The sequence below is a fragment of the Python bivittatus genome, unplaced genomic scaffold (genome assembly GCF_059951505.1).
Source record: "Python bivittatus isolate LINGU-HERP-01145 unplaced genomic scaffold, Pbiv_v1 ctg000530_np1212, whole genome shotgun sequence".
NCBI classification, from domain to species: domain Eukaryota; kingdom Metazoa; phylum Chordata; class Lepidosauria; order Squamata; family Pythonidae; genus Python; species Python bivittatus.
The window spans coordinates 787,021-798,884 of NW_028277085.1; the positions used below are offsets into that span (position 1 = coordinate 787,021).

Below are 11,864 nucleotides of genomic sequence, written 5' to 3' on the forward strand. Positions count from 1 at the left end.
CATCCCAGAATTACAGCAAAGGCCCCCTCCTGCTGCAGCTCTGGAGACAAGGACGATGGCCTGTGGCTGCTGTTCGTCCCCAGCACCCGCCGCTCAGGGCCAGACGACCCCAGAGGGTGCGTAATCCACCTGTTTTAAAAACCCAGGTACAAAACTCTCGAAGATGTGGGAAGCGGCTCAGTGACTCTGCGAGGTGGACCCAGCCCCCCAGGGGAGGGAGCCAAGATACAATGGGTAGAGGAGCCTCCCTTTCCCAAGCTGGCCGTCCTCCAGACAGGCTGGGCTGAAACCGCCAGAGTCCCCAGCCAGCTTGGTGAAAGGCCAGGCTTGCCGCAGAACTGAAAGCGGAACCCAGGTTTCCAGTGGCCTTTACCAAGCAGGCCAGCTGGGGCAAAAACCCTGGGCGAGGAGCCAAACGGGGGGTCTTCTCAAGCCCTGGCCTTGGAAGGAAATGGAGTCTTCTGGTGGGGTCTGCATGGGGCCCAGCAAGTTGTATGTCCCAGAAGGATCCTGAGAGGATGTGCTGTGCCACTGTGCTCTGGAACACACTGGGTGGCCCACAACTTCTAGCTCAGCCCTTTGCTTTGTGGCAGGAGACCGTCCCTGGCATCTCAAGGTCTCCGGGCATTTCTTCTCTCAGCAACCAAATGCCCAACAAGCATGGACAGAGGAACTCCTGTGCATCAGTGTCCTGCCCCTGCCACTCCCGCTCTGGGGCGAGACATCCACCCCACCTGGCTGGGATGCCAGGGCAGCAATCCTTGGAATCCTGACCGGGAACAGGGGGCATGCCCCGCGGAGGCACCCTGCCAGCCCCGCCTGCAGCTGGGGACTAGCGCGGGACCCATCTTGTAGTTTCATGAGCTCTCCAGGGGTTCCACCGCCTGCCTGCTTGCCTGGCAAGGGGGAGCGGGGCTGATCTGATGCGCTTGCGAGGACAAAGCGGGTGCTTTGCCAGCACCAACTATGCAGGCCGGCGGTGGCCGCTGCACGTCAGCATCCGGCTGCCCCGGGGAGCTCGCCTGGCCCCAGCGCAGAGGGAAGAGGGCAGGCCGAAGAGAAAGAGCAGCGTCATCAGTTCCCGGGAGAAGGCGAGGGCAGGCGGGGGATCCAGTCCAGCGGTGGGTGGTCAGCAACCACCACCGAGGAGTTCCGCCAGCCTTGGCCGGGGAGATACCCGCCTCCGGTCTGAAGCGTCCCGCTCTGGCTTCCCGAGCCACTCCGGGCCGTGGAGCGCTTCCAAGATGCCGCGGAGGAGCCGGCGGGGAGTGGAAGGGACCAAACCTCCGAGCCCGGCGCTGCCCGCTCGCCTCCCCGCCCTGCCGGCCAGAGCCAGGCCGGCGCCCTTCTGCCCGAGGGACCCGACCCCGGCGCTCGCGCCCTCCGCCTGACCGCGAGAAAGCCCCCTTCCGGGCGCCACGCCTGGCCCGCCAAACGCGCACGGCGCGGAGCGGAGCGGCCGCGAAAAGAGTTGCGGGCGGGAGCGACCCCTCCCGAGCGCGCCGCGGACACAGTCGGACCCCGGCCGGCAGGGCTGGTCCGGGCCGGCAGGGCTGGTCCGAGCCGCCTGTGCGCCGCCGGGGAGGCCGAACCCGAAGCCGGGAGCCCCTTCCCCCAGGCGGCGCCGAGGACCGCAACCCCAGGCGGAGACGGGCGGGGGCGCCTCTCCGCCCCGCGAGCTCTCGGCGGCAGGGGCCAGACCGAGCCCCCAGGCCGGGCGGCGAGCGGCCGGGGGACGGGCAGAGCACCTCCGAGCGCAGGCGGAGCGCTGGGCTGGCTCCGGACCCGGGAGCGTCCCACGCGGCTTCTCCCCGCAAGGCACCCCGCCGCCCGCCGCGCACTCACTCACCATGGCCGGGCGGCGCCGGGTCCCGCGGGCTCAGGGCGCAGCAGCCCAAGCGCGGCGACGGAGAGCTCGGCGGAGCGGCCGCGCCATGCAGGGAGCCGGACTGGAGCCGCCTCTCGCCGGGGATCTGGAGCTGGGCCGAGAGGGCGGCTCCGCGCGGCGCTCCTCCCGCCGCCCGGCGCGCGCCTGCCCTTGCCCATACAAGGCTTGGCCCGGCCAGCCCCGCCGCTGCCCTCCCCGCCTCTGCGGGCCGTGCGCGGGACCCCCGCCCCGCCGGGGGCTCGCCCGTCCCGTTCCTCCCGGCTTCTGCTGTGCCTTGGCTCACAACAGCCTTGCGAGGTGGGCCGGCCCGGCCCGGCCCGCCCCGAGGGCTCGAGGAACTGGGGATAGGTTGGCACGACCCAGCGAAGCCCGGAGCAGCCGCGGGACTTCCACCGGGGGCTGCTGAGGAGCTCGCGGAGCGGGTGGGCGTGCGGCCACCGCAGCCGAAGGGCCTCGGGACATCGGCTCCGGATGGCCGCGGTCGCCCTGCCCGCAAGGACCGGCTCGTCCTGGCGCCCAGAGCCCCCTCCCCTCCCCTGGCAGAGCGGGCGCCCGGGGGCACTGACCCGGCCCGGGCGGGACAGCAGCGGCCCCTGGCGGTCGCGGCCGTAAGAGCAGGCCGAGCACCCGGCGGGAGCCCAACCGGGCGCAGCCTTCCTTTGGCTGGGGCGACCCGCCTCTTACGCTGCCCCTTTGGAGCCCCAGAAGTCCTCCGGGGCAGCGAAGGAAGAACCGGGGTCCCGCCCCCACCTTTCAGGGCGCCCAGCGCCCCCTCCTCGCCTCAAGGCTGTTGGTGACCGGCAGCCACCTCCGCTGGGCCCCCTTGGACTCTGCCCCTCCAGGCCCCCTCCTCCATGGCAGGGTGGGCATAATGTCTGCCAGCAGCAGCAGGAGCAGCAGCAGTAGGGAGGCCTGCCAGCTTGCACTGCCCCCCACCTGGGAGTGCGTGGGGGGCAGCCAAGTCCTTCCTCCCCCCCCCCCGCAGCTCTTTGGAGGGAAGCGCTGGTGGGCTCGGCCTCTGCTACGGAGGTCTGCCTTGAGCACACATTGCTCCCTATAAATAAGTTCTTTTTTCCCTTTCCAGGAGGGCCCGGCTTTGTGGAGGATGAGATGGAGGTTGCCATAGCGACAGCGTCCTGGCAACAGCTCGGCAGCGTTTTTGCTGCTCCCTCCCTCCCTCCCTCCTCCAGGAGGGTGGCAGGAGGCCCCGCCAAGAAGAGGCAGAGGGCAGGTCCAGAGCAGCGCAGCCCCAGCCGCGGGAAGGCCATGCCCTGAGGCCGTCCCACCTGGCCTTGCCAGCCTCTGGGGCAGCGCCAGACAGACGTTCCTGCACATCTGGAAGAGGGGCGGAGAAGGAGGGTGCCGGATGCTTAGGCAAAGGCCTGGGGCAGCCCTGCCCAGCCGCCCCCAGGTAAGAGGGGGCTCGGGCGGGGCGCTTTCTGCCATCTGTCTTGAGAGGTGGGCTGCCCAAGGCTATTTTGGTCCTCCCAGCCACCCCCGCTCCTTCAGGTGAGTGGGCATCCTCTGGCACGCCCCGCGCCCGAGTGAGGAAAGCAGCGTGGGGGTGGGAACAGGGAAGCCTTTGCTCCGGAGCGGGGCAGAGATGCGGCAGCCCCCCCCTCAATCGTGCCGCGATGTTCCCGACGGTGATGCTTTTCCCTCCGAGCGCTCAAGTTTGAGGTGTTGGGAACAGCATCATGTGGAAAGCTGTGGCATGTGGTGCTGTGAGTTGCTGAGCTGCCTTTTTTGGGGGGGGAATCTTCTGGGGGAGAACCAAAGGTCGTTCTGCATTGTGGTGGCCCTAAAAATGGGGGGAAGGGCAGGAATGGGTCTTCCTAGGGGATCAGCTCAGCGCAGGCCCTGGAGAAAGAGAAGCGTGAGCGGGGAGAGGGCCGTGGTGGCTGGGGAGGGCAGCTCTGGAGTCTGGCACTTCTAGGCGATTTCTCCTCTTCGCCCCATTGCTCTCTGCTCGTGTGCAAAGGTGTGATGGGTCGCTAACGAGGCCGCCTTCGCAGGCTGGAAATGAAGATTTTGGTGCTTGAGGGAAGGGCTCCCTGTGAGTAGGAGGTCACCCGTGGGTCAGATCTGCCCGAATCCCTCAGGGGCCTTTGGGACACCCCGGGCTGCTGCTGCACAGTCACCACCCTAGGGGGGAGCCCAGGTCTATCCTTGATAGTGGCAGGTGCCCGTTTCCACAGCGGGCGAGGGGACGGTCAGCCTCCCTGCTGCGCTTGGGTATCGGCTCAGCCAACCGACCGAGAGACCCGCATGGAGAATTTCAGGCATTCCAGGCTGGCAGGCGGTGGGGTGGACCCTCTTATGGGGATGTTTCCTGGGGCCAATTGGTTGTCATGCCAGCTGGGTGTGTCAAAATATGCCCCTCCTGCCCTTGGTTCTGCATGCTTTGCTTTAGAGAAAACCTAGGAAGACGCACTCCAAGCATCTCACCTTAGGCGAGGTGTGCCCTTTGATACAGGCACTTCAACCCCAGGTCCATCAGTGCCATGAACTGAGCGCCGGTGCCTTAATATATGCACCCCAAAACAAACAGTTAGAAAAGTAGCAAGGACAGAAAGAGCACCAGCAACTGTCAGGGGCCAAAACAGCTCCTAAAAAGGCTGCCCGAGGAAGCCTGTCTTCAATTGGTGCCTAAGCCAGCCTGTGCATTGGACTTTAACTTCCGTAATTCCAGCCTGTAGGGCCCAGGCCAGCTGGGGATTTGGGGGGTTGGAGCCCAGTTCATCCAGCCATCCCCGGAGAGCTAAACGTCCCCCGCAGGTTTATGGCCCGCTGGCAACTCCAGGCAGGGCCCACCTGGCCGCAGATCCTGCCTTCAAGCTGGCACCTGCGTTGCCAAGCAAGTCAAGCTGTCTTAAGGTGGCTCTTGGTCTCCTGGTGCTCCTGACGGACAAGGTGGCCCGCTGAGGGTTGGGCAGGCTGACTCGGATTGCACAGGTGCCCTCTCCCCCCGGCCCCACGTTGCCTGCCCTCCTGCTTCCTGGGCCCTGCTGGGTGCTGCGGTCCCCAGGAGGGGGTCCTCCGCGTTGGGACCTGGTAGCCAAACCAGGGAAGAGGCCCCAGGCACAATCCGGCCGCCACTTCCCTTGGGACCTGTCCCTCTTTCCCTGGGGCCCGACCTTCCTGCACCACCGCCTCCCCCTCCGCCCTCCTCCCGCTGCCTCCTCCCCTTCCTCCGAGGTTTCTTGGGCAACCGGCTGATTCGCCTGCCTCCGAGGCTCCTTCCTCCGCTCCTGCGCTTGGTGGAAGGCTCTTCCCGCAACTCAGGGTGGATCCCTCTGCTCTGCCCCCGCCCCGCCCCCAGGACCCCAAAGCGAAGGGCTGATCGTTCCTCTGTTTTCCCCAGGAAAGGGGTCTCTCCACCGTTCACGTCGACCCCAGCGGGAGATGCCAGAGCGTTCCTTCCCCTGCATTCACTCCCTCTTCCACGTCTCCCTTCCAGCTTGGAAGCCCTTGAAGTGCCGGTCAGGCCCCTGTCATCCGGGGTGTCGAACTGATGCCCCACCCCACCCCGGATGCTCTTCTCCCCGCTGGCTATCATGTTTTTCTGTTTATTTACCAGACTGGCACCCCATCCTTCCTTTCAGGATCTTAAGGCAGTGTTAGTTGGGCTCCCTCCCCGGTTCTTCTTGGCCCCTGTAGATGAGCCTTTCTTGAGAAAGCCCCTCGAGAGTGGGGAAGATGCTCACGCAACGACCTCGACCTCGGGGATTTTATTCTCCCTCCAGCTGGCTTTGAATTTGTTGAGCCTCTTGAATGTTGCCGAGTCAGGATTTTCTGCTCCCCGGAACGTGTGCCTTGCTCCTCTTTTCCAAAACAGCCTCGAAGGATGGGAACTCCCGTGGAGGCGAAGGAAAGGAGATGGGCTTAAGTCAGAGGAGGCTTGTTTTTCTGTTGGCCCCAGGAAGGCCAAAACAAGAGGTGGGGATTGGTCAGGGCTGGGGCAGGAAACAGGAGCTGCCTGTCTCTTGGGGGGCTGCCTGACTCCCTCCCTCCCTCCCTCCCGGTGTAGTCCAGAACCATCTTGGACTACAGCTCTCATCTTTCCACACTGGCTGATTAATGTTCTTTAGCACCCTTCCAGCCTGGCTCCGCTTTCTCCCACCAACCTCTGGGATCTTTCCTCCCTCCCTCCCTGACTGACCCTCCAGCTTATCGTGTCTTTGCGTCTACTTATTAGACTAGCACCCTAGTCTAGTAAATAAATGCATAATGTTTGGTTCTCAGGAAGAACTGGGGACACCTGAGCCTGCCTGGCAAGCCGGCTCCGTTCACAAGTTGCTCTTTCCCAACAGGCATAAAACCGCGGAAAGAGGAGATGGCCCAGAGAAGCCCAAACTTCTCAACGCTTGGCCCAACCGAAAGGTACCCCAAGACCTCTGAGGAGGGCGGGGGAGGGAATGGTGCTTCTGTGGGCTCTGCCCAGCAAGGGGGGATTGAGATGGAGGGCCTGGGAAATCTTCCTGGCTGGGCAGGGCTGTTCGTCCTGCCTGTGGGCTTCTGGCAGCGGCGGCGGCGGCTGCCAGGCCACACACTTGGCCCTGCTGCCCCTCTCCTGGCCTTGGCAGAAGAGGCCCAGCGCCCACCCAACCGTAGCAGAAGCCGGCCAGGAGCCGAGAGCTCCGGCAGACCAGTCGGCAGCTGGGAGGGGAGCGGGCGGCGCCCCGGCCACACCCGGGGGCTGCTCCGTCCCACCAGCCCCGCTGCTGCCTCTCCGTCGCTGCCTCCTGCAGGCGGATCCGGAACTTCCCGCTGCACAGCCAAGCCCTGACAGCGGTTCCTCTGGGCTCAGCCCGCCTGGTGGACCAGCTGGAGGACAGGATCCTCAGCCATGAGAAGACCACAGCCGCACTGGTGGAGCACGCCTTCCGCATCAAGGAGGACATTGTCTCCACGCTGCACCGGATGCAGAACAAGGGGGGCGGTGACCGGCTGGCCAGGCAGCTGCTGGAGGAGCACATCCGCAACATCACCGCCATCGTCAGGCAGCTGAACCGGGACATCGAGGTCAGGAGCGGCTCCGCTGCCTTCGTGGGCTCCTGCTTGACCAGAGCAAAGGTTGCGCCCTGGCCCCTGGGGTGAACCTGTCTGGGTCACGCTCTCTCCACCTCGGCGACTTTCGGGCCCGTGGACGCCAACTCCCCAAGTTCCCCGAGGCTGAGCGACGCTGCGCTGGGAGCAGCAGCCGGCTGGGAACGCAAAGGCCTCCCTGACCACCCCTTGCTTCCGCCGCGGCCAGGCCGATGGCCCAAGGCGGTGCATGTGTGGAGGCCGTGTCCTCTCCCTGCCCGTAGGTCTTTCCCCTCACAGCTGACTGCCGCTGACCACGCTGCTCTTTTTGCCCTGTGCTCCCAGACGGGCTCGCCTCCGTCCCTTCTTGGAGATGGTTGTGCGACACACAGAAGGGGCCTGCGGGTGCAGGAAGCGTTGACAGCTCCCTATTCCCCCTTCTCTCCCCTCTAGGCACCGCGGGGGGAGCTCATTCTCACATTTCCTGCCCTTCTCATGCCAGGTTCTGCAGGAGCAGATACGTGTCAGGGATAACCTGAGTTACGGAACCAGCTCGACCCTGAAGAACTTGGAGATGCGGCAGCTGTCCGGCCTGGGGGACCTTCGGGGGCGAGTGTCCAGGTGGGGCTCCCCAAGGCTTGAAGCAAGGCTGTCCTCTTGGGGGGAGAAGACTCTCGGTGGGCAGCTGGAGGGCCATTTCTGAACATGAGGATGAGGAAGGGTTGGGGAAGAAGGCAGGGGATGCTGGGAGCTGCAGTCCTAGCCCTGCTGATGGGTGCCAGGGTCAAGGATCAGAGCCTCTGCAAGCAGTCTGGCGCCCTGGAGCCAGGACCAGCTGGCCTGGTGTCCAGTGCACTTCTGCCATTCACAGACAGATGTGCAAAAGCCACAGGACATGGCAGCAGCTTCTTCAGACCGTCAGCTGCCAACTAATTTCAAATGGGTCTGTGCCAAGGAATGTATTTTTTACTTGGCCATCCTGAAGAATCCTTTTGAGCAGAAAAAGGTACATCCTGAGGCTCAACCCGTACACGCTGCTGCCTCCTACCAGTCTACATCAGCCATCTATTTGGTAGATCTCCCTGGCGAGTGTGCGTGTGGGGTGAGGAGCTCCGGCCCAGGTTGGGCCCACAGGCTCTAGCCGCTCCTTCCCCCAGCAGTCCCTCCCCTCCCCTCCCCTCCCCTCCCCAGCCTGGAACTGATGTGGGAAAATGTCCTGCCATGTTGATTTTGGAACGCTTATTTTGGAAAGATTTTTGCTGACGTCCTGGCTCCCTCTTGCTTCCAGTCCAAGGTGAGTCGGCTTCTTCTTAATGTGATGTCATTTTGCTCACTTGGGGCCAAGGTCTTTCTTACTCAGCCCTTCCCCTAAACCCTGAAGTCTGGGACCTGTCATGACTCTCTTTCTTGTTTGTCTCCCAAATTTGCTGCTTTACTCAGGAGTAAGGATACCGTAAGCAAGTCTGCCCGCTTGAGCTAAAGCCTTTGTTGTAAGCCGAAGGGAGGGAACAGAGCCTGGCTCCTCAGCCATTTCTGGCAGCGACTCTCTCTTTTGTCCGTTCCAGATGTGACGCCGGGCTAGCCAGGGTGTCCGCGGAGCATAAAGTCACCTACGAGAGACTTCAGAGCCTGAGTAAAGAGCAACAAGCAACAAAATTGATCCTGGAGTCTAAAATCAAAGAAACAGAAATACAAGTAAGGGGTTTGAAGCAACGGATCCCCATCCTCTGCCCGGGGTCTGCGCTGCCGCCCCCTGGACCGGCTGTAAAAGTATCAGGAATTGGGACCCCTTCCAGCCAGGATGCCAAAGCAGCTCAGGGTGACCAGGGCCACAAAGCGCTTGCTGAGGAGCGGGTCTGGGCCTCGATGATCCTGACCTGGCGGTAGTTGCCCAGGAGGGTCCCTGGCTTTCCCCGGGAGGGGTCCCTCAGCAGCCCAGAAAAAGGAACAGATCTGCTGTAGCGTTTTTCATCCGAGGCTGGGGAGCGGGCTCGGGTCTGGGGGAGCCAAGAGTGGCTCCCATCCCGCGTCCTCCTGGCCTGCCGGTGTGGCGGGGTTTCTCCTCTTGCGCCTAGAGGAGCTGTGGGGAGGGGGCGTTGGAGCAGAAAGTTTGAAGCCGAAGTTCAGGAGCACAACAATGAATGAATGAATGAATGAATGAATGAATGAATGAATGAATGAATGAATGAATATGTGAGCAAAATCAGTTTCAGTGCATTCCGGGCCCAATTTTGGCCACTTATACGGCTTTTGAGGGGGGAGAGGGCTGGATCCCAAGTCCCTCCCTCGATTCTCTGTGGTGGCCAAATCCTCCCTGGTAGGAAGGCTATAAATGGAGGCTTCATTTCCGTGGTGGCCTCAGTTGCTATGGGAAACGCGATAGCGAGGAGCGCAGTTTCTTTTTACATTCTTGGATGCTGCATAGCTACACTATTATTATTATTGTTATTACTGCACAAAATGGTTATGCACATGCTGGGTGACTGGTGTCTTTGTGTTGCTAGCTGAGGAAAGGGGGGTGTCAGCATTTCACATAAGGAAGGCAGGACCTTCGAAGCGCCCTGGGCCCGTTCTGGGTCGGGGCCTCAGGACGGTCGCCCGCCGGTCAGGGAAAGGCCGCAGCGTCCTCCTCCGCCCCCACCGCTCCTGCGGGCTCGCCTGCTCTGCCCAGGCCCCCTCACCATCTGGAAGCATGGTGGCAAGAAGAATCATTCCGTAAAAATGCATGAAATCATTTTCTCCCCGCATTACTCAGCAGCCCCTGGTCTGCGTGAGTCAGAATGGAACAGGGATCCCGTGCTGTTCCAGCACATCAGATTTTACCCATCTGCGGCTTTCCCGTGTCAGGAAAAAGGCTGTCAAATCCCTGGCGAATGGAGAGCTCTTTTGGATTTATTTTTGGAATCCTCACAGTTCGGGTGCCGCGACGGCTATGCTGGAGTGGATCTGGCCTGCGAGACACTCTGCAGACTTACTGATCGATTGACTGTTTTCCTGGATTCCTCCCATCAGCCACAGCCTTCCTGTGAATCCAGCGGGCCCTTTGAGTGGATGCCCAAGCCCTGCTGAGAGAAGCCTTGGGCAATTTTGGGGGGTGGGATGGCTACGTGGGTGCTTCCCTCTCTCCCCCCCCATGTTCTTTTGGTGCTCTAACTCTGCAGTGCAGGCAGTGAATCGTCGGCGCTGCTGCGCTGCTGCACGTGGGCATGGAAGGAGCCATGCAGCGGCCCTTCCAAAGCAAGGGGCCTCTGGGGCGTTGGGCTACCTCCCCCCTGCTGGCTGGGGTGTGGGGGAGTTGCAGTCCAACCAGTCCGGAGAGGCCTCCTCGGGGAGAATGCCCCTTCCTTTGTGGGCAGGTGGGCTTGCGCAGAAGCAAGGCCGTGCCCCCCTTTGCAGGGAAGAGACCAAGCCGCCAAACACTGCTGGCCGAAAGGATCCCAGCGGTTTGGATTGCTACAGAAGCCAACGGTTTCAAAGCGGTTTGGAGGACAGCCTACTTGAGAGCCTAGGGCTTTCCCCCTAGTTCTGATCAGCTTCCAGCCAGACTAGAGTTGTATGTCTTTGGAGCCTGGAATTAAAGGTAGAAGAAGCCATCATCTGACTTTTCTTCCCTGCCAGATTTCTCATCTTCTGAGCAGAATTGAGCAATCCGTGATGCAACAAGATGCTAAGCTCAAGCTGGCCTACAAAGAGAGCAACCAGCAGCTCCATCTTCTGGATGCCAAGTAGGTTCTCCCCCCGCCCGAGGACCAGCCTGTGGGGGTACACGCAGCTTTCCCCACTGGCCGTAGCAGGGCCACCCCACGTGCTGCTGTTGAAAGCATCCTTACGTGCGCATCTGGGGAAGGAAATTCAGTTCTGGTCACAGCAGCTTCTTGGGTACCCAAGCGTTCCATTTGAGCTTCGTGATGCCTTTTGCTTATTTTATTTAGGGGGTGCCACTTCAGACGGGGGCCTGAATTATTTTTATTCCACTAGATTACAGGAGGCCATTGATCACCTCACTAGCCAGATCTCCTCTGCCCGCAGTGGGATGGAGCAGGAGCAGGAGCGCTTTGAGAAGAAGTTTCTGGAGAAGATAGACCACCTCTCTCTGGCCATTAAGGAGAAAAGTGTACGTTTACTGTCTTCTTTTGGCCCCTGAAAAGGATCCCCAATCCTGGGGCAAGAGAAGGGGCTGCTTGCAGTTGTTTCCTGATGCAAAAAGGCGGTGAGGCTACAGACTGGGTTCACCCATCACAAGGCCACAGTTGTTTTAACCAAGGTTTGTTGGAAAGCAGTGATGCCCTAGCCTCGCTCAATGTGCCAAGAGGTGAACAAGTTGACCAACTGACTCGAGGTTCTCCTCAGAGCTGATGGGAAAGGACGGTTTCCCTCAGGGAGAACAAGTCCTCCTCCCAGAGGAGGAGGCTGGCACTTTCCACGTGCTCCCCGGGCCCAGAGGAAGACCCCTAGAACAGGGCAGACGGAGGAAGGCCTAGAAAGTCACCGTGGGGCTGTTTCTCTAACTGCGAGTCTCAACTGGTTTGACCACAGGAAATGGACAGCAGAGCCCTGGAAATGCAGCTGAGTGAGATCCATGGGAAGCTGGAGAAAATGGAAGCTGTGCAGAAATTTGCAGCCCAGGAACAGGAGGCGAAGCAGGCCGAGGATAAGATGAGTGTCCAGCTCAGCAAACTTCAGACAGATTTCACCGAGGACATCAAAGAAGTCAAGGCAGAGGTTAGCGCTGGTAAGGAGAACGGGGGTGTCCCAGCCAGCAACAGGTGCCACGGGGGGACATTCTGAGTAACGGGATAGCCTCTTTCCCCATTACATCGCTAGGACGTCTCCTGGCTGCGCCCTCTCTCCCTGCACGCCTTTCCTTTGGGGACGGGGCAGGGGGGCGGCTTGCTTCTGCATTGGAAGAGAAAGGCCCACCAAAGGTGAGGCTGATTGCTCCTCTGGA

General features: G+C 61.6%; 2 protein-coding genes across 8 annotated transcripts in view; one reads left to right on the forward strand and one right to left on the reverse strand.

Annotated features, from left to right (window-relative positions):
* Positions 1–1,978, reverse strand: part of MYO1E (myosin IE) — a 49,070-nt gene extending 47,092 nt beyond the window's left edge. Inside the window, exon 1 of the mRNA XM_088148235.1 lies at positions 1,850–1,978. Coding sequence (XP_088004361.1) covers positions 1,850–1,852 — 3 coding nt within the window. The 5' untranslated portion in view covers positions 1,853–1,978. The remainder of the gene's footprint in view (positions 1–1,849) is intronic.
* Positions 1–11,864, forward strand: part of FAM81A (family with sequence similarity 81 member A) — a 38,973-nt gene that overhangs the window by 23,937 nt on the left and 3,172 nt on the right. The window contains exons 1-9 of one of the 7 annotated variants that reach the window (XM_088148257.1): positions 1,973–2,750; positions 2,973–3,299; positions 6,202–6,271; positions 6,640–6,913; positions 7,419–7,537; positions 8,482–8,611; positions 10,535–10,641; positions 10,895–11,030; positions 11,453–11,648. In XM_088148257.1, the coding sequence (XP_088004383.1) occupies positions 6,225–6,271; positions 6,640–6,913; positions 7,419–7,537; positions 8,482–8,611; positions 10,535–10,641; positions 10,895–11,030; positions 11,453–11,648 (1,009 nt within the window). In that variant the 5' untranslated portion in view covers positions 1,973–2,750; positions 2,973–3,299; positions 6,202–6,224. Of the gene's footprint in view, positions 1–1,915; positions 3,300–6,201; positions 6,272–6,639; positions 6,914–7,418; positions 7,538–8,481; positions 8,612–10,534; positions 10,642–10,894; positions 11,031–11,452; positions 11,649–11,864 lie in introns of those variants that run through there. The other 6 variants (XM_088148258.1, XM_088148260.1, XM_088148259.1 and 3 more) reach the window with 6 other exon arrangements.